Here is a 19,210-nt window from a genome sequence, read left to right on the forward strand (position 1 = left end):
GAGTCGGGAGCCTGCCATAAAGACTGCTGAGCGCCGCCGTGCTTGTCAGGTCCGGTCCTGCTTGCGTGAAGCCGGGCTAGGGGCTGGAAAAATTCACCTGCCTGGCGCCCGGAACTACATGTCCCGGGCGTCGGGCGATAGGAATTCCACATCCCTGGGGTGTGTACCCCTGAAATGCATTTCATTTTACTACCTACAGACTTTTGACTTTTTAACAAAAAAAACAAACAAACACTATGTTCTCCTATACATCCTCCTGGTTTGGACATCTTTCTTCAGTGGAATATAAGCAAAGGCAGTGTGATGGGTGGTAGAAGATAGCGGGAGAAAAATTTGTGCTTGTGACGCCTCTTTCTCCCATTATCTTCCGGTAGAATAACGGCTGCAATAACGGACATCAGAGAATCACATTTAAGTGAATGGTATCCTCTGTGACAATCACACTAATGGACGTTAAAGGCTAAAAAAAAGAGAGAGCCTTTACAGCCATTTGCAGCGGAGCCCAGCAGCATTGTGACAGTAGCCTAATATTGTAATGACTTTAATATATCATGACATTCATACATATAGAGTTTTGTATTTTTTGTATGTGTATTTGTATGTACTTAGACATCTTGACACCTTTACCAGGCATCCTAAAAAAGATTTAAAATTAAGTGCACTTATACTTTTTAACAGAAATGAAAATACTGGTTATTTTTACTGTGTAATGTTCAATTGCAAGCAAGAACACTTTTCAGGCTTTGGCAGTGTTTCCTGAGAACTTTATTTAGCAGCGAAGCCAACACAAACATTCAACAAAAATCTACCAACACATAATAATTACTGGAAAGATCAGTATCCGTTCACAAATATTTGAAGACAAAATGATAAATTATTTTATGGGGGGGGGGGGGCACTATCCAGTATTGACACACTTCCTCCACTTTGCTTTCATTTCTGTGAAACGCCTAAAGGGTTAATAAACTTCTTTAATGTCATTCTGACTACTTTAAGGGGTGCAGTTTTAAAAATGGGTTGATTTATGGGGGTATCTAACATACAGGCCCCTCAATTCCACTTCAGAACTGAAATGGTCCCTGAAAAATCAGATTTTTAAATTTTCTTGAAAATCTGGAAAATTGCTACTAAACTTATAAGCCTTCTAACATTTAAAAAAAGTTAAAGAATGTTTATCAAATGATGGAAACATAAGGTAGACATATTGTAGATGTGAATTAATTATTAATTTGGCGCAGCTTGATTATTTGTTGTACGAGCAGAAAATGTACAATCAAGAAAAAAGCTGCACATACTATGGAACATATATATGGAACTTATATGAAAAACTTTGCTTATATGCTTCCAAAAGTTTCCATCCAATAATTTAAATGTGCTTAAAACCTAGTCTTGCAAATTAGCAAATTCTCCTATATGTCAAACTGGGAAAAGGACCATTGAAAACAAGGTATAATGGGGAAGATTTATTAAATCCTGTCCTGAGGAAAAACTGCCCATAGCAACCAATCAGATCACTTCTTTCATTTTTCACAAGGCCTCTGCAAAATGAAAGAAACGATCAGATTGGTTGATACGGGCAACTTTTCCTATGCACAGGTTTTGATAAATCTTTATATATGCCCCTGGTTGAACCCAATTATAAAATTGTCCAGAGATAGCAAGTTGCGCCTTTATGTCCACCTGTAAGGAATAAAGGGGAAGTAGACACTCTTACTAATAGTTGGGGGGACTGTACTATCTTTAAAAGGTTCTAGAGCCGGATCTCGGATATGCTCTATTCAATAATTCAAGGAACAATAGCGCTGATAAATGAGACGGGTCCATGGTGAGTCCAGACACTCACAAAATTCGTATATTTTGTGTTCTCATCAGTCAAGATTGGAACAGTGACATTTTGGAACAAAAGAAACTATAACACCTTTAGTGAAATCCAAGATGAATAAGATACTGACCAAAGATTGCCTGCATAGCATAGTAATTGATAAGGGCCTATTTTGGGGTGGGGGTCTGGGGGTTGACAGGGGGTTTACTTGATTTATACATCCTTAGTAAAATTCTATACAGTAGATACCATTATAACTGGCATCTAAACTCCCCTCTGTAGATCTACACCATAGAAATATAATTTTTATCTGAATTTTGGACATGTTACAAAGTGGACAACTGGCCTTAGATTCTGCTTTATAATGTATGAATTTTTAAAATTTGGGTCCTTAACACTCTACCAGTTAGTTTACATATAGAACATATTCTACTCTCCTTAGGAGTGGATAACCGAGGAAGACCAATGCAGGATCACAATGAAAATGGAAATCTCACACAAGTAACATCCTAGCATAATGGCTAATGATCTGGAGGCATCTCTTACAATACATACCATCTGCTACCATCTTAAAAAACAGTGAAGTGTTCATGAAAGGTTACCACAGAGGAAACCACTGCACTCTAAAAAACACACATTACTGCATGTTTGCTAAAGACCACCTGGATATTACACAGTACTGCTTCATAATGTTTTGGTAAAACATTTAAAATACAACTTCTAGTGTGAGAAAACTAAATTGTTTAGCTACATCTAAATACTATTCCAACACAACTGTGTGCTTTAAAATGGCCTTCATGTGATACTGTACTACAATGTTTAAGCAGACATCTCAAAATATACATAAAAATAATATTTTAAGTCTGCTTAGAAGACGCCTAATATACTAAATATGCTACTTATCAATAGCCAACATACATTGGCATTGTAAAATACTGAATGAGCCATTAAGAATCTGAGGAAGAGGGTCATTATTTCAGAAGACTTAAAGGGATTATCCACCATAACATGATTTTAGTACTTACCTGCCAGAACTGGGTATTTCCTCATGGATTTTGTTCTCTAAACTACATATCCCACAGTTCCATGCTTGCTTTCCTTCCTCCTACACATCAAGCCACCCCACCCATTGAAACACAGTGTTTTCTAATCAGGGGGGCACCGCTGTTGCAAAATTGAAGCAGGACAGATGTCCTTTGATCATCTGACTAGTGATGTCAGGTCTCGACACACTGCAACCTGGGAAATCCCGAGGCATGAGTACTTTTGTATGCTTTTAAAAATAAATATTGGTGCGATAATCACAGAAGAATTGTGAGACCACCGTCACACACAGGTACAGACACTATATTATGAAGTACACTAACATTACAGCCCCTGTAGCATAATCAAATAAAAAAAATTCCTGGAAGGACACAGCCCATTTTCACCTAAAGGACGCAGCCAATTCTATTTTTGCATTTTTGTTTTTTTCCGCCTCGCCTTCTAAAATCCATAACTCTTTTATATTTCCATTCCCAGACCCATATGATGGCTTGTTTTTTGCGTGACCAGTTGTACTTTGTAATGACATCACTTATTTTACCCTAAAATGTATAGTAAACCCAAAAATTATTTTTTGTGTTAGGAAATTTAAATGAAAATCATAATTTTGCAAGTTTGGGGGGCTTCGTTTTCACGCTGTATACTTTATGCGAAAATATACATGTTTTCTTTATTCTCTGGGTCAATACGATTAAAATGATACCCATGGTTACATACTTTTCTATTATTGTACTGCTTTAAAAAAAATCTCAAACTTTTTTTTACAAAATCAGTATGTTTAAAATTGCCCTATTTTGACCACCTCTAACTTTCTTATTTTACCGTATTTAGGGATTTGTGAGGGCTCATTTTTTTGCACCATGATCTGTAGTTTGTTTTGGTACCAGATTTTTTGTTTGCTTTTTATAAAAAAAAATTTCAGTTTGATGTGACAAAAAAAAGCTGAATTAAAAATTTTTTTTTTTACGTTTACGCCGTCCGCCGTAGGGGATCATTAACATTATATTTTTATAGTTCAGACATTTACACACACAACTATAATATGTTTATTATTTATCTTTTTTGTAATGCTTTTATGTATTAATATGGGCAAAAAAGGGTGATAAAATTTTTTATTGGGGAGGGGATTTTTTTAAATTTTTGTAACTTTTTTTTAAAACTTTTTTTTTTTACATTTTACACTTTTTTAGTCCCCATAGGGGACTATTTATAGCAATCATTAGATTGCTAATACTGTTCAGTGTTATGCATAGGGCATAGCAAAGATCAGTATTATCGGCAATCTTCTGCTCTGGTCTGCTGGGGCAGATCAGTGCAGAAGACCCCGGGAGAAGGACAGAGGCAGGTGGGGGGACCTACGTCCGCCATCTTGGCTGATCTGATCCCGGCGGCAGTACCGTGGGCGATCAAATCAGCCATTATAAGTGTCGCACTGCCGCAGATGCTGTGATCTGCATTCATCACGGCACCTGAGGGGTTAACCCCTTAAGGACTCAGGGTTTTTCCGTTTTTGCACTTTCGTTTTTTCCTCCTTACCTTTTAAAAATCATAACCCTTTCAATTTTCCACCTAAAAATCCATATTATGGCTTATTTTTTGCGTCGCCAATTCTACTTTGCAGTGACATTAGTCATTTTACCCAAAAATGCACAGCGAAACGGAAAAAAAAATCATTGTGCGACAAAATCGAAAAAAAAAACGCCATTTTGTAACTTTTGGGGGCTTCCGTTTCTACGCAGTGCATATTTCGGTAAAAATTACACCTTATCATTATTCTGTAGGTCCATACGGTTAAAATGATACCCTACTTATATAGGTTTGATTTTGTCGCACTTCTGGAAAAAATCATAACTACATGCAGGAAAATTTTTACGTTTAAAAATGTCATCTTCTGACCCCTATAACTTTTTTATTTTTCCACGTACGGGGCGGTATGACGACTCATTTTTTGCGCCGTGATCTGAAGTTTTTAACGGTATGATTTTTGTTTTGATATGACTTTTTGATCACTTTTTATTCATTTTTTAATGTTATAAAAAGTTACCAAAATACTCTTTTTTGGACTTTGGAATTTTTTTGCGCGTACGCCATTAACCGTACGGCTTAATTAATGATATATTTTTATAGTTCGGACATTTACGCACGCGGCGATACCACATATGTTTATTTTTATTTACACTGTTTTATTTATGGGAAAAGGGGGGTGATTCAAACTTTTATTAGGGAAGGGGTTAAATGACCTTTATTAACACTTTTTTTTACTTTTTTTTTGCAGTGTTATAGGTCCCATAGGGACCTATAACACTGCACACACTGATCTCCTATGCTGATCACTGGCGTGCATTAACACGCCTGTGATCAGCATTATCGGCGCTTGACTGCTCCTGCCTGGATCTCAGGCACGGAGCAGTCATTCGTCGATCGGACACCGAGGAGGCAGGTAAGAGCCCTCCCGGTGTCCGATCAGCTGTTCGGGACGCCGCGATTTCACCGCGGCGGTCCCGAACAGCCCGACTGAGCAGCCGGGATACTTTCAGTTTCACTTTAGAAGCGGCGGTCAGCTTTGACCGCCGCTTCTAAAGGGTTAATACCGCACATCACCGCGATCGGCGATGTGTGGTATTAGCCGCGGGTCCCGGCCGTTGATTAGCGCCGGGACCCACGCGATATGATGCGGGATCGCGGCGCGATCCCGCTTCATATCGCGGGAGCCGGCGCAGGACGTAAATATACGTCCTGCGTCGTTAAGGGGTTAATGGCAGATATCAGCCCGATCGCTGATGTCTGCCATTACCGGAGGGTCCGCGGCCATGCCGTAAATGTAGGGCGCTGTGCACTAAGAGGTGCTATGCAGCGCCGTACATTTACAGCGCATGTCCTTAAGAGGTTAAAGGGGTACTCACCTGGAAAACATTTTTTTTTTTATATCAACTGGTGCCAGAAAGTTAAACAGATTTGTAAATAACTTCTATTTAAAAATATTAATCCTTCCAGTACTTATCAGCTGTTATATGCTCCACAGGAAGTTCCTTTCTTTTTGAATTTCCTTTCTGTCTGACCACAGTGCTCTCTGCTGACACTCTGTCCATTTTGGAAACTGTCCAGAGCTAGATAGGTTTGCTATGGGGATTTGCTTCTACTCTGGACAGTGCCTAAAATGGACAGAGGTGTCAGCAGAGAGCACTGTGGTCAGACAGAAAGGAAATTCCAAAAGAAGATAATCATACAACAGCTGATAAGTACAGGAAGGATTAAGATTTTTTTAATAGAAGTAATTTACAAATCTGTTTCACATTTTGGCACCAGTTGATTTAAAAAAAAAAAAAAAAAAAGGGTTTCCAGGGGAGTACCCCTTTAAAGGTAAGCAGACAATTTCATAGGGCAGTAGGAAATGCAAGCAGAAAGCTTGGGTGTATAGGGAGAGGTATTAGAAGTAGAAAGAGGGAAATGCTTATGTCGCTGTGCAGAGCACTGATGAGTGCAGCAATGTGGACAGTAATGAAGACCGTATCTCTAGAAGCATATACCGTATGTATCGGCGTATAACACGCACTTTTTAGGCTAAAATTTTTTGCCTAAAGTCCATGTGCGTGTTATACGCCGATACAGCCCCAGGAAAGGCAGGGTAGAGAGGCCGTCGCTGCCCGCTTCTCTCCCCCTGCCTTTCCTGGGGTCTAGAGCGCTGCTGCCGGCCCTTCTCTCCCCCTTGCTATCGGCGCCGCTGCCCGTTCTGTCCCCCTGACTATCGTGCCGGTGCCCCATTGCCGGCACCGATAGCCAGGGGGAGAGAAGCGGCGCCGACAGCCAGGGGGAGAGAAAGGGCAGCGGCACCCATTGCCGGCGCCGCTGCCCCGTTGCCTCCCCCCATCCCCGGTGGCATAATTACCTGGGTCGGGTCCGCACTGCTGCAGGCCTCCGGCGTGCGTCCCCGGCGTCATTGCTATGCGCTGCACGGCGCAGCGCATGACGTCAGTGCGCCGCGCCGTGCATAGCAACGACGCAGGGGACGCGCGCCGGAGGCCTGCAGCAGCGCGGACCCGACCCAGGTAATTATGCCACCGGGGATGGGGGGAGGCAACGGGGCAGCGGCGCCGGCAATGGGTGCCGATGCACCTTCTCTCCCCCTGGCTGTCGGGGTAGAGAAGGGCCGGCAGCAGGGCTCTAGACCCCAGGAAAGGCAGGGGGAGAGAAGCGGGCAGCGACGGCCTCTCTCCCCCTGCCTTTCCTGGGGGTATATCGGGGTATACACGCGCACACACGCACCCTCATTTTACCATGGATATTTGGGTAAAAAACTTTTTTTACCCAAATATCCTTGGTAAAATGAGGGTGCGTGTTATAGGCCGGTGCGTGGTATACCCCGATAAATACGGTAAATATATTGGAAAGAGTTAAAAAAAGAACTACTAAACTAGTACATGGGTTGCCGGATAGAACTTACCAGGAAAGGTTAAAGGACATTAACATGTATAGCTTGGAAGAAATACGAGACAGAGAGGTTAGGATAGAAACATTTAAATACATAAAGGGAATCAACAAGGTAAAGGATGAGAGGATATTTAAACTGTTGGGAATGAAGGGCGTACCTGCCTACCCTTCGCCCACTCCCTTTATATAATCTGCACGCTATTAAGCCTTTAGACGCATCTAAAAGGAAACTAAACTGCTGCCGGTTAGCTCAGGGGGCTGTTCGGGATCGCCGCGGCGAAATCGCGGCGTCCCGAACAGCTGTAGGACAGCAGGAGGGTCCCCTTACCTGGCTCCTCGTGTCTGATTGCCAAATGACTTCTCAGTGCCTGAGATCCAGGCATGAGCAGTCAAGCGGCAGAATAATTGATCAATGGTTTCCTATGAGAAACCATTGATCAATGTAAAAGATCAGTGTGTGCAGTGTTATAGTTCCCTATGGGAGCTATTACCCTGCCAAAGAAAAAAAAGTTAATAAAAATCATTTAACCCCTTCCCTAATAAAAGTTTGAATCACCCCTCCTTTTCCCATTTAAAAAAAATAAAACTAAATAAACATAGGTTGTATCGTCGCGTGCGGAAATGTCCGAATTATAAAAATATATTGTCAATTAAACTGCATGTTCACGCGAAAAAATTCCTAAGTTCCTAAGTCCAAAATAGCGTATTTTTGGTCACTTTTTATATCATGAACAAATTAATAAAAAGAGATCAAAAAGTCAGATCAATACAAAAATGATACCGCCGCAAAAAATTAGCCCTCATTCCGCCCCGTAGGTGGAAAAATAAAAAAGTTATAGGGGTCAGAAGATGACAATTTTAAACGTATACATTTTCCTGCAAGTAGTTATGATTTTTTTCAGAAGTACACAAAATAGGGCTCGGTGGTATGGCCAAATATGTGTATCGTGGTATTTTTGTAACCTCTGGCGGTTCCACGGTATATAACGGTATTGCCCCCTCCCCCCCAAAATTAATTATTAGCCCAGCTGCGCTGTCCCCATCGGGGTACTACTTACTTCACCCGCAACCGCTGCCCTCCTCGTCCTCCTGTTTGTTGCGGCCGCCGGCGCTGACATTCTATACTGTATCCCTATGCCCGGGCTGCAAAAGGTAAACAAAAATAAACTAACGCATGTTCTGACGTCGGCCTTACACTGGGGATGTGAACGTCGGACAGCTGTCAGCCTATCACTGGCCGCAGCGATGTTCCTCCCCGGCCGGTGATAGGCTGAGCCCACTGTCATGTAAGAAGCCGGCTTCTTACATGACAGTGCACTCAACCTATCACCGGCCGAGGCGGAACATCGCTGCGGCCGGTGATAGGCTGACGGCTGTCCGACGTTCTCGTCTCCAGGAAGCAGGTCCGGACCGACGGTGAAGGTGAGTTTAAGTTTATTTTGTTTACCTTTTGCAGCCTGGGTATAGGGATACAGTATAGAGCAGTGGTATTCAACCTGCGGACCTCCAGATGTTGCAAAACTACAACTCCCAGCATGCCCGGACCGCCAACTGCTGGGTGGGCATGCTGGAAGTTGTAGTTTTGCAACATCTGGAGATTGAAGACCACTGGTATAGTGTGTCAGCGCCGGCGGCCGCAACAAACAGGAAGACAAGGAGGGCAGCGCTTGCGGGTGAGTAGCACCCCGATGGGGACAGCGCAGAGCTGGGCCAATAATTGGGGGGGAGCAGAACAGCGCTGTCGGGTCACATATGATTAGTTCCCCGATGTGGGGACAGCGTGCAGCGGCTGATAATTAATTCATTCCCAAGGGGGAGGGGCCAAACCAGTATTGCGGTATGGGTGAAAATTTATTTCGCGCAGCACAAAAATGTCGCTATTCGGTATGAACCGGTATACCGCCCAGCCCTACGACAAAATCAAACCTATATAAGGAAAGTATAATTTTAATCGTATGGACCTACAGAATAAAGATAAGGTGTAATTTTTACCAAAAAATGTACTGCGTAGAAACGGAAGCCCCCAAATTTTCCAAATGGCGTTTTTTCTACAATTTTGTTGCAAAATTATTTTTTTTCCCGTTTCTACAGGCTTGATGTAGCTCAGGCTTGGAGCAATCAAATCCCGATCGGACACTGCAGAGACAGGTAAGGGAACCTCTGCTCGCGTCCTAGCTGATCGGGACATGGTGATTTTATCGCGATGTCCCGATCAGCCCGACTGAGCTGCCGGGAAGTGTTTACTTTCACACGCGGCGGTCAACTTTGATCGCCACGTCTGAAGGGTTGATAGCGCGCGGCACAACGATCGGTGCCGCACGCTGTTAGCCCAGGGTCCCGGCTATGAATAGGAGCCGGGACCGACCCAGTGTGATGTGGGGTCACGGTGTGACCCTGTTTTAAACACCGGGACCGGGCGTACAGGTACGCACTATGTCCTTAAGAGGTTAAGGAACATCTTATTAAAGATAGTACTCTGACTAATTCCAAAATCAGGTTCTTGATGGATCTACTGGAGATCATTCTCTACAGGAACTTTTTCAGATTTGGGGAGGAGTATTTACTCCAGAAACAGGGGACTTCGATGGGGTCCCCTGGGGCCCCAAGTCTGGCTAACATATTTATGTGTAAATTTGAGGAGAATTTTGTTAAAGGTCCTTTATGTGGACGATGTGTTTGTCCTCTTGACGGGCACACAGCCCCAACTTCACGAATATGTAGAATATCTTAATGGATGCTATCTGCTTATTGAATTTTCATGCCAGATGAATGAGAAAGAAATATATTATTTAGATGTGAAGGTGAGTAAAAACCCAGAAGGGATGCTTGATACTACATTATTTGTGAAAAATACAGATTGGAATAATTTATTATATCGTGATAGCGGACATGTCTCACAGGGTTTTAAAGGCATACCAAAAAGCCAGCTGATTAGAACAAAAAGGATCTGTAATAAAGAAAGTGAGCTTCAGAAAAATAAAGAAATGGTGAGTGAAAAATTTGTACAGAGAGGATATGACAGGAAGGAAAAGACACTTGGCTGTCTGGGCATGCTGGGAGTTGTAATTTTGCAACAACTGGAGGCACACTGTGGAATACACTGCCCTATGGGGACAAAAAATATTGTGAAAATAAATGTGTAAAACATAAAAGCAATAAATGTGTAAAAAAAAATCACCCCCTCCCCTTTTTTTCAAATAAAATAATATTTACATAAACAAACATATTTGGTAATGCGGCGTGCATACATTTCCGAACTATTAAAATATAATGGTAATGAAACCGCACGGTCAATGGTGTAAATGTAAAAAAAAATACCAACGGCCAGAATTGCAGCTTTTTGTTCACTTAATGTAGAAAAAAAAAAAAAAGGAAATCCAATAAGTCCCAATCAAAATAAAAATGGAACTAATAAAAAATACAGATCACAAAAAAAAATACAGCGCAAAACATTAGCATAAATAAGAAAGTTATAGGGGTCAGAAGAGAACATCTGTGACCGAAAACAACGTATTCCCCTATCCACAGCATAGGGGATAAGTGTTTGATCGCGGGGGGGGGGGCTGACCGCTGGGACCCCCCACAATCTCCCAACACGCCCCCTCCATGTAATTCTATGGGAGAGTTGGGAAGGCAGCGTTCGTGCCTACCCTATAGAACTGTATGGGGAGGGGGCGTAACAGTCAACCTCTCTAGGTCGACGCTACGCGCATTAGCGCTCTCACCGAGCGCTAATGCGGGGACCCTGTTCAGGAGATCGCGGGGTTCCCAGCAGACGGACCTCCTGCGATCAAACACTTATCCCCTATCCTGTGGATAGGGGATAAGTGTTATAATGCTGCGGCATACTGATTATTATTATTTTTTTAAAGATATAAGGGGGAGATTTATTGGAACTTGCTGAGAAAAATGGAGTAGTTGCTCATAGCAACCAATCAGGTAGTGTGTCCTGGAGTCAATGTATGGTGAGTGCTGTGGCTCCAAGCCCGACCAGTACTTTCTATAGCCCCCCATATGTGTTCCGGTGTCACCTTCTAGTAAATCAGTAACTAAAAAAATTCTGAGAATACAATTTTACATAAACTATATTGAAAAACAGTGGGCGGGGCAATGTATTTTCGGCTTTTGGCCAAGCAATGACCAAATTTTCGGTTTTAGTCCAAAATTTCCCTTTCGGTGCATCCCTAGTTGTTACCCTATTGTTTTCTGTACTCAACCGGACTCACAAACTAGTCTGAATTCTCCCTGGGTATAGTTGTTTTATTTTTAACCTATATTCTCCCTAAAGAGCCATATGTCTGTAGAAATGGTGGGGAGATCACCCTGAAAAAGGGCAGCATGGCACAGTAGCTCTGACCCTCATAACTACTAGACATTGATAAACTCTGCACAGAAAAGATCAAAGATAATTTTGACATTTTTAATGGATGCCCAAATGACATTTGCACTTTTATCAGCTGTTTCCTCAAATCTAGAACATAGAAGAATTTGGGAATATTGGGAACTTTTTAGTAATTGCTCTGAAAACTTTCCTGCAACCCGATTAACAGTCTATACTCACTATAAAACACTACTGAAAACACTACTATACTATAAAACACTATCGAAATCCTTTGGGTATAAATCCCATCTCATAACAACTGATGGCAAATTACAAGGATATCCTAAAGGGGCCTAAGTGCTGAATAAACATTTCCATACATTTATTCTCAGGTTTGGGACGGGCACCAAAGTTAAAACCCCTACATATCACAAAGTTATGGCAAATCCCAGCATGATGCCACTGCTTTACGAGATGGGATAACCTCTTAAATGGTGGTGTACAGTATCCTTATGCAGCCTGGGCCATAGCTTCTAGCTTTGCTTTTAGTGATAGTCTATACGTGAATTAAAACCCTGTTTCCAAGTATCTAAGCCTGTGCACCTTCAAGCCAGAGGTACACTTTCTATCACTAAAACAAAGGACTGATATTTGTTATACATAAAACTGGTTTATTAAAAATAAAAAAATTGACAATGCAATATTATGTATTAACAAAGCTTTACGCCTGCAAATGGCACATTCTAAGTAAAAACAATTGTTTCTGGCAGTGATCAGAGGGCTATTTCATTCCATATTTTATACAGGAGTGGAAAGTCTATAAAATAACTGTTTTGACATTGTGAAATAGAAGTAAAATCCCTTTAATCAGTGTATCTTACGGTGTCACAGGTGAGCCCACATCTGTGTCATGATGTGACATAAATTTCAGATCCTTTGACTTGCTGGGGACTGCTGACATCTGCAAAAACAACAGAGAGACAATGTAGAAGTATGAAAGGCAAGGAGGCCAAGTCTTTACATCTTACAAACCCACTAGCTTCCTGGGGAAAGGCAGAATACACCCTATTTCCAACATGGTCTCATTTGAGGTCTCCTTATTGAAATGTGGTAGGAAATACATCCAGGCCCCACTTTCTCCCAGTAAGGCAATTTTCAAGTGAGAAACAAACATTAGAAATTACTCAGAGTACACTTTTACATGCACCTGGCTGTTCACCGGTTGTAGACAGGTTTAGATCACTAACCACATAGCCAAGTAAGATATGAAATTGTCAATGCTAGAAATGCTACTAGCATGCCTTTTCTATTAAATTACAAGAGAATGAGGTTTGCAAATACACCTTTTACTTACATTGTACTGTACTTTATGATGGAATTATAGTGCAGATTCTTCAAACCAAATACCACAACAAATACACAAAGTGTGAGCTTGACCTTTGCCCTTTTGAATTTAGGGACAAACTAAAATATGCAAACTGTACAGTGTGCTATATTCTGACGCCTTTATTTTTCCATCTATAGAGCTGTGTGAACGCTTGCTTAGCACCAACATGTAGTCAGATATTTACCATAGCATTTATGGGATGACCAATGACCAATATCTCTGATAGCGAGTGTCGGCTGTTGATAGCAGGCGGAACCCATTGGGGTTTATTTAATAACGTGATCCTGACTCTTTTTTGTCGGGTATTGCGCCCATATTGTGTCGCACCAAAAAAAAAAAAAAGAAAAAGAAAACCCTCCATTTTACAAGAAAAACCCAAAAGAGGGGCGTGACCAACTGATAACGTGGGTGTGGTCCCGACAAAAGGGGTGTGGCCCCGACAGTTTTGAAAAATCCCAACATACTATGGTTTCCACAGAAAATGTGGTGGATTTGAGCTGAGGAAACCCTTACAGATCAGAGCATGTGTAAAAAAAAAAAAAAAAGCTAAACGTAGGGAAAAGTGCAAAATGTAGGCAAACCTTAGTAAATACCTTGGGAAAATACCAGTCGGAAATCAAAACCCACAAAGAAACCTACACTCCACTCTTAGTAAATAAACCCCATTGTGTATGAAGTGGGCTCAGGTTGTAAGCCAGCTCTATACTCCCCAAGAATGCATGCATGGTGGATGTCGCTATGGGAATAGAAAAACAGAGCTAATTTCTTTCAAAAACAGCTTCATGTCTGTCCCAAGGTTGTGTGTGGTATTACAACTTGGCTCAATTCACTTCAATGGAACGGAGTTGCAGAACCACACCCAACCTGGAGACAGACGGAGAGCAGTTTTTGAAAGAAATTGCTCTGTTTTTCTATTCCTGGATAACCCCTTTAAGGTCCTGGGTTTCTATGACTTCACATGTACCCCTATATATGATGTACATAACACAGTATAGAACTTACATGTGCTGTAAGATTTTAGTACTTATTTGTATAGTGAGATAGCATTATACAAATACTCTTCATCATCACAACGTTTTTCCTCCTAAAGGGGTTTTCCACATTGGACATTTGAGTGTGTCACAGAGCCTCACAGCCCTGTTTGTTCTAAGTGCACAGAGCCCTGCTTGTCCTCAGTGTACAGAGCCCTGCTTGTCCTCAGTGTACACAGCCCTGCTTGTCCTCACTGCACAGAGCCCTGTTTGTCTTCAGTGTACAGAGCCCCGCTTGTCCTCAGTGCACGGACCCCTGCTTGTCCTCAGTGCACAGAGCCCTGCTTGTCCTCAGTGTAGAGAGCCCTGCTTGTCCTCAGTGTACAGAGCCCTGCTTGTCCTCAGTGTACAGAGCCCTGCTTGTCCTCAGTGTACACAGGCCTGCTTGTTCTCACTGCACAGAGCCCTGTTTGTCTTCAGTGTACAGAGCCCTGCTTGTCCTAAGTGCACAGACCCGCTTGTCCTCAGTGCACAGACCCCTGCTTATCCTCAGTGTACAGAGCCCTGCTTGTCCTCAGTGTACAGAGCCCTGCTTGTCCTCAGTGTACATAGCCCTGCTTGTCCTGTGTACAGAGCCCTGCTTGTCCTCAGTGCACAGAGCCCTGCTTGTCCTCAGTGTACAGAGCCCTGCTTGTCCTCAGTGCACAGAGCCCTGCTTGTCCTCAGTGTACAGTGCCCTGCTTGTCCTCAGTGTACAGAGCCCTGCTTGTCCTCAGTGTACAGAGCCCTGCTTGTCCTCAGTGTACAGAGCCCTGCTTGTCCTCAGTGTACAGAGCCCTGCTTGTCCTCCATGTACAGAGCCCTGCTTGTCCTCAGTGTACAGAGCCCTGCTTGTCCTCAGTGTACAGAGCCCTGCTTGTCCTCAGTGTACAGAACCCTGCTTGTCCTCAGTGTACAGAGCCCTGCTTGTCCTCAGTGTACAGAGCCCTGCTTGTCCTAAGTGCACAGAGCCCTGCTTGTCCTCACAAAGGCACTAGCTGTAGAGACAAGACAGTATTTTTTTACCCATATACACATTTTTAACCAATGTATATTAGAATTATACATATAATGTTACTATCTACAATATGTCAATTTTGTTTGCATTTATTTTTCAGAATTACACAATAGGGTAGTTAAGTATTTTTCTCCCTAAACTGGGCCAGGTATAGATTATGGTTGCCATGGAGTTAAGATTACCTCTGTAACCTCAGCAGCTAAGTTACTTCCTATATGTATAAAATGCTTGACTGTTGTTATATTTAGCAAATATTACTCTATATGTTCATGTAATGTAGGATTCATTTGGCCTGATCACCTTAAGTCATATTGGTTCCCCTTTTCTATAGAATGATTTTCCATATGGTGTGGCTCCTTTTGAGGTTGTAGACCCTTATATGTAAACTTGTGGGCAGAACAATGAGCTAATATGTTTATTTTATATATAGATAATAGTTATTGTCCTGCAATAAATGTTTCTGCAGTCATAGCCATGTCTTTTACTTATTAAGTGGTAAACAGGTGCCCTTTACAGATATGCATGATAAAAAAAATCTAATAAAAGCAAGGAAATAAGCATGCATCTAATGAACTTTCTATCAAGCAATGTGTACTTTCTTCATTATTGCAAAGCAATTGCCTTAGGTGGATTGGATATGCACCAAACCATAGGACATATCAGATATAATATGAAGGAGTATTGTTTGAAGTTGCCTTTTGCAAAGAAGGAAGTCTATTTTCTCCAAAATAAACACTCATATGACTTATACTGTAATGTGTATGAACACATCCAGGAACCAGGGACAAAGGGACAAACCTTTTCACAGACTGAGAAATTAAATCCTTATTACAAAAACAGGACAGACAAAAGTTATTTGCAAATTATTAAATAGGTATTACATTTCAAGTTTGAGGTCACTCTTAAAGGTTAACTTATGCTAGTTTAAGACATTTATACGTGGATTAAAATTGTCGAAATGAATGACAGGTGAAGGCTTTCTAATGGAAATCACTATTATGGTCATATGAGCATGATGTTAATTTCTCTGATCAACATACAATGTAGTGCTGGGCTTGTGCACTGGGAACAACAGAAATATGGCTCAGAAAATGATAGTGGGGGCAAATAATAATTCTAAACATCAGTACCCACCTTGTATCTAACTTACTTTTACACATTATAATACATATATATACAGGGTGGACCATTTATATGGATACACCTTAATTAAATGGGAATGGTTGGTGATATTAACTTCCTGTTTGTGGCACATTAGTATATGTGAGGGGGGAAACTTTTCAAGATGGGTGGTGACCATTTTGAAGTAGGCCATTTTGAATCCAACTTTAGTTTTTTCAATAGGAAGAGGGCCATGTGACACATCAAACTTATTGTGAATTTCACAAGAAAAATAATGATGTGCTTGGTTTTAACGTAACCTTATTCTTTCATGAGTTATTTACAAGTTTCTGAACACTTATAAAATGTGTTCAATGTGCTGCCCATTGTGTTGGATTGTCAATGCAACCCTCTTCTCCCACTCTTCACACACTGATAGCAACACCGCATCAGTGTGTGAAGAGTGGGAGTATAAGCCTAGGGTGGGAAATACATCATCCCCCCTGTCATCATCCCCCCCTCCCCTGTCATCATCCTTGCGTCATCATCCAGACCCCCCTGTCATCATCCCCCCTGTCAACCCCACCTCTCCGTCATTATCCAGACCCCCGCGTCATCGTCACCCCGGTCAATATCCCCCATCATTATCCAAACCCCCCATGTCATCATCCAGATTCCCCTCCCCCCGTCATCATACAGATTCCCCTCTCTTGTTGTCTACTCACCTCCCCAGATTTTGCTCAGTTTTTGCTCACTCAGTCCTCACCTGTTGCCTAGTAGCCACCCATCTACGCTGCAGGGACAGTTGCAGATGTGCACATCTGCACTTGAGGAAGGGTGGTACAACACCTGAAACGCGTCTTGCACTTGATGTAGTCTGTTATTTTATTTGAGTTTATTTAATAAACAAGTTTTATTGGACTAAGAGGATTTTCCTCACTTTAATTTTTTCCTCTGGAGATAGCGCATGGTGGATAGTTTTTTCTACCTCCTCTCTCTGCATCCTCCTTATTGGTTCCACGCAGTTGGCACCGGTCGAATCCCAGGCGGCTTGCAAGTCTCCCAGAGTACCCCACTCACAGGGGTCATATGCTTTACCTCAAGGCTATATCCAGGTGAGAGTCCCATCACAGACCCTCACAGACAGCCATTTGGATCCACAGAATTACACTTCTTTCATCTAATCAGCATGACAGTGGTACAGTCACAAAGTAAGGATCAGTTGCTATGGCAGCAGGGGCTTTCTGACAGCCTATTTGGCTGCCATAATAGTGCTGGTATTACACCTGTGGAAAAAACTATTTTCAAATTAACTGGTAGCAGAAAGTTAAAAAGATTTGTAAATTACTTCTATAAAAAAATCTTAATCCAGTACTTCTTAACTGCTGAATGTGTCACAGGAAGTTGAGTTGTTCTTTTCAGTCTGACCACAGTGCTCTCTGCTGACACCTCTGTCCATGTCAGAAACTGTTCAGAGCAGGAGAGGTTTGCTATGGGGTTTTGCTCCTACTCTGGACAGTTCCTGATACGGACAGAGGTGGCAGCAGAGAGCACTTGTGGTCAAACAGCAAAGAAAAACTCAACTTCCTTTGGAGCATACAGCAACTGATAAGTACTGGAAGGATTAAGATTTTTAAATAGAAGTAATTTACAAATCTTTTTCAGTTTCTGGAACCAGTTGATTAAAAAAAAAAAAGAAAAAATAGTTTTCCACTGGAGTACCCTTTTAAAGTCACCTAGGGTGATTAGGCAAAAAATAAGATACTCATTTTAATCACCTTCCCCCCCCCCCTTTTCCAGTTTTCAAATGAAAAAAATGTAAATTTAAAATACAATTAACATAATTGGTATTGCTGTGTTAATTATCCCACATGGTGAAATCCATAAAAACTATCAAAAACTGCAATTTATTTTGGATACCTCAACCTGGAAAAAAGAGAATAAAATGCAACCAATAAAAGTGCAGCTCACTGTGCAAAAGAAGAGCCCCATTATAGCTCTGAAGAGGAAAAACATGGTCAGAAAAGGGTGATACAAAGCAATTAAAATAATAATAACAATACATTTTTATATTTTAAAAGTAGTAAAATATATCATAAACTAGACAAAATGGGTATCACTCTAAGTGTACCAATGTTAATATACCATACTGTATAATTTTTCTAATAACCATAAGATAACTGGGGGGGGGGGGGGGGGATTTTTCATTCCCTACTCCAGCGCACAGTGGCTTTTTTCACTCTCGCTTGTACAGAAAATAAGTTCCCCCTTTGTGTTGTATGTCCTGACAGACTTTAGGTTCCTAATAAATGTAACACAAAGGATGACCCCTCTCTAGAATGTTTAATAGTGTTTTACGATTACACCTTCACAGGCAATGGCATGCCTCTGTTTGCTCAAGATAATATTTTTTATTGATTATGTCTTTCTCTTCAAGGCCAATGTCAATATGTAATTCTTAGGTTATTTCATTTGACAACTATGAAAGGACAGCTCAAAGGATTAAAGCTCCTCCTACGAGATAACAAACATCTCGTCACAGCTCATCCATTCCAGCCAAACAGGTTCCAGAAAGCAGTGAGAAAGAAATGACGACATTAAGATCACATGTCAACTACAACGCTCAAACTGGTTTTGTGTATGTGAACATTCAATGAGATGAGGTATATGGGAGAAAGAAGTCTGATCAGGAGTGGCAACCCCTCTTCAGAATAGGATCGACTTTTTGTGAAGTCCCTCAGTTGGCCAAATATCCATATAAAAGTGACAGCTCCATGCCTGTGCTATAGGAATATAGAACATTATTATAGATTGTGATGGTGAGACCCACACAATCTAATGGTACCATTAAACTAATGACTACGAGGGTGCTATGGTCCGTGCATGCATTACTACTGGTCTAACAATGTTACACTAATGCGTTTTCTGTTTCTTTCACAGCTGGGTGGTTGAGTTTTGTCTAGATCACTTTCACAATTGTTAAGCTGCCCCTGCTAAATAAAGCCACCACTTATAGATACAATAATGCCAGTTTCCATTTACTCTAAATTTTACATTTATGTTTAACTACATTTTATGG

General features: G+C 41.6%; 1 protein-coding gene across 3 annotated transcripts in view; it reads right to left on the reverse strand.

Annotated features, from left to right (window-relative positions):
- AHI1 (Abelson helper integration site 1) overlaps window positions 1-19,210 on the reverse strand; it is a 248,488-nt gene that overhangs the window by 13,626 nt on the left and 215,652 nt on the right. For all 3 annotated transcript variants that reach the window (XM_056566604.1, XM_056566601.1, XM_056566599.1), the window contains one exon: window positions 12,497-12,576. In XM_056566604.1, coding sequence (XP_056422579.1) covers window positions 12,497-12,576 — 80 coding nt within the window. The remainder of the gene's footprint in view (window positions 1-12,496; window positions 12,577-19,210) is intronic.

Source organism: Hyla sarda, chromosome 3, assembly GCF_029499605.1.
Source record: "Hyla sarda isolate aHylSar1 chromosome 3, aHylSar1.hap1, whole genome shotgun sequence".
NCBI lineage: Eukaryota > Metazoa > Chordata > Amphibia > Anura > Hylidae > Hyla > Hyla sarda.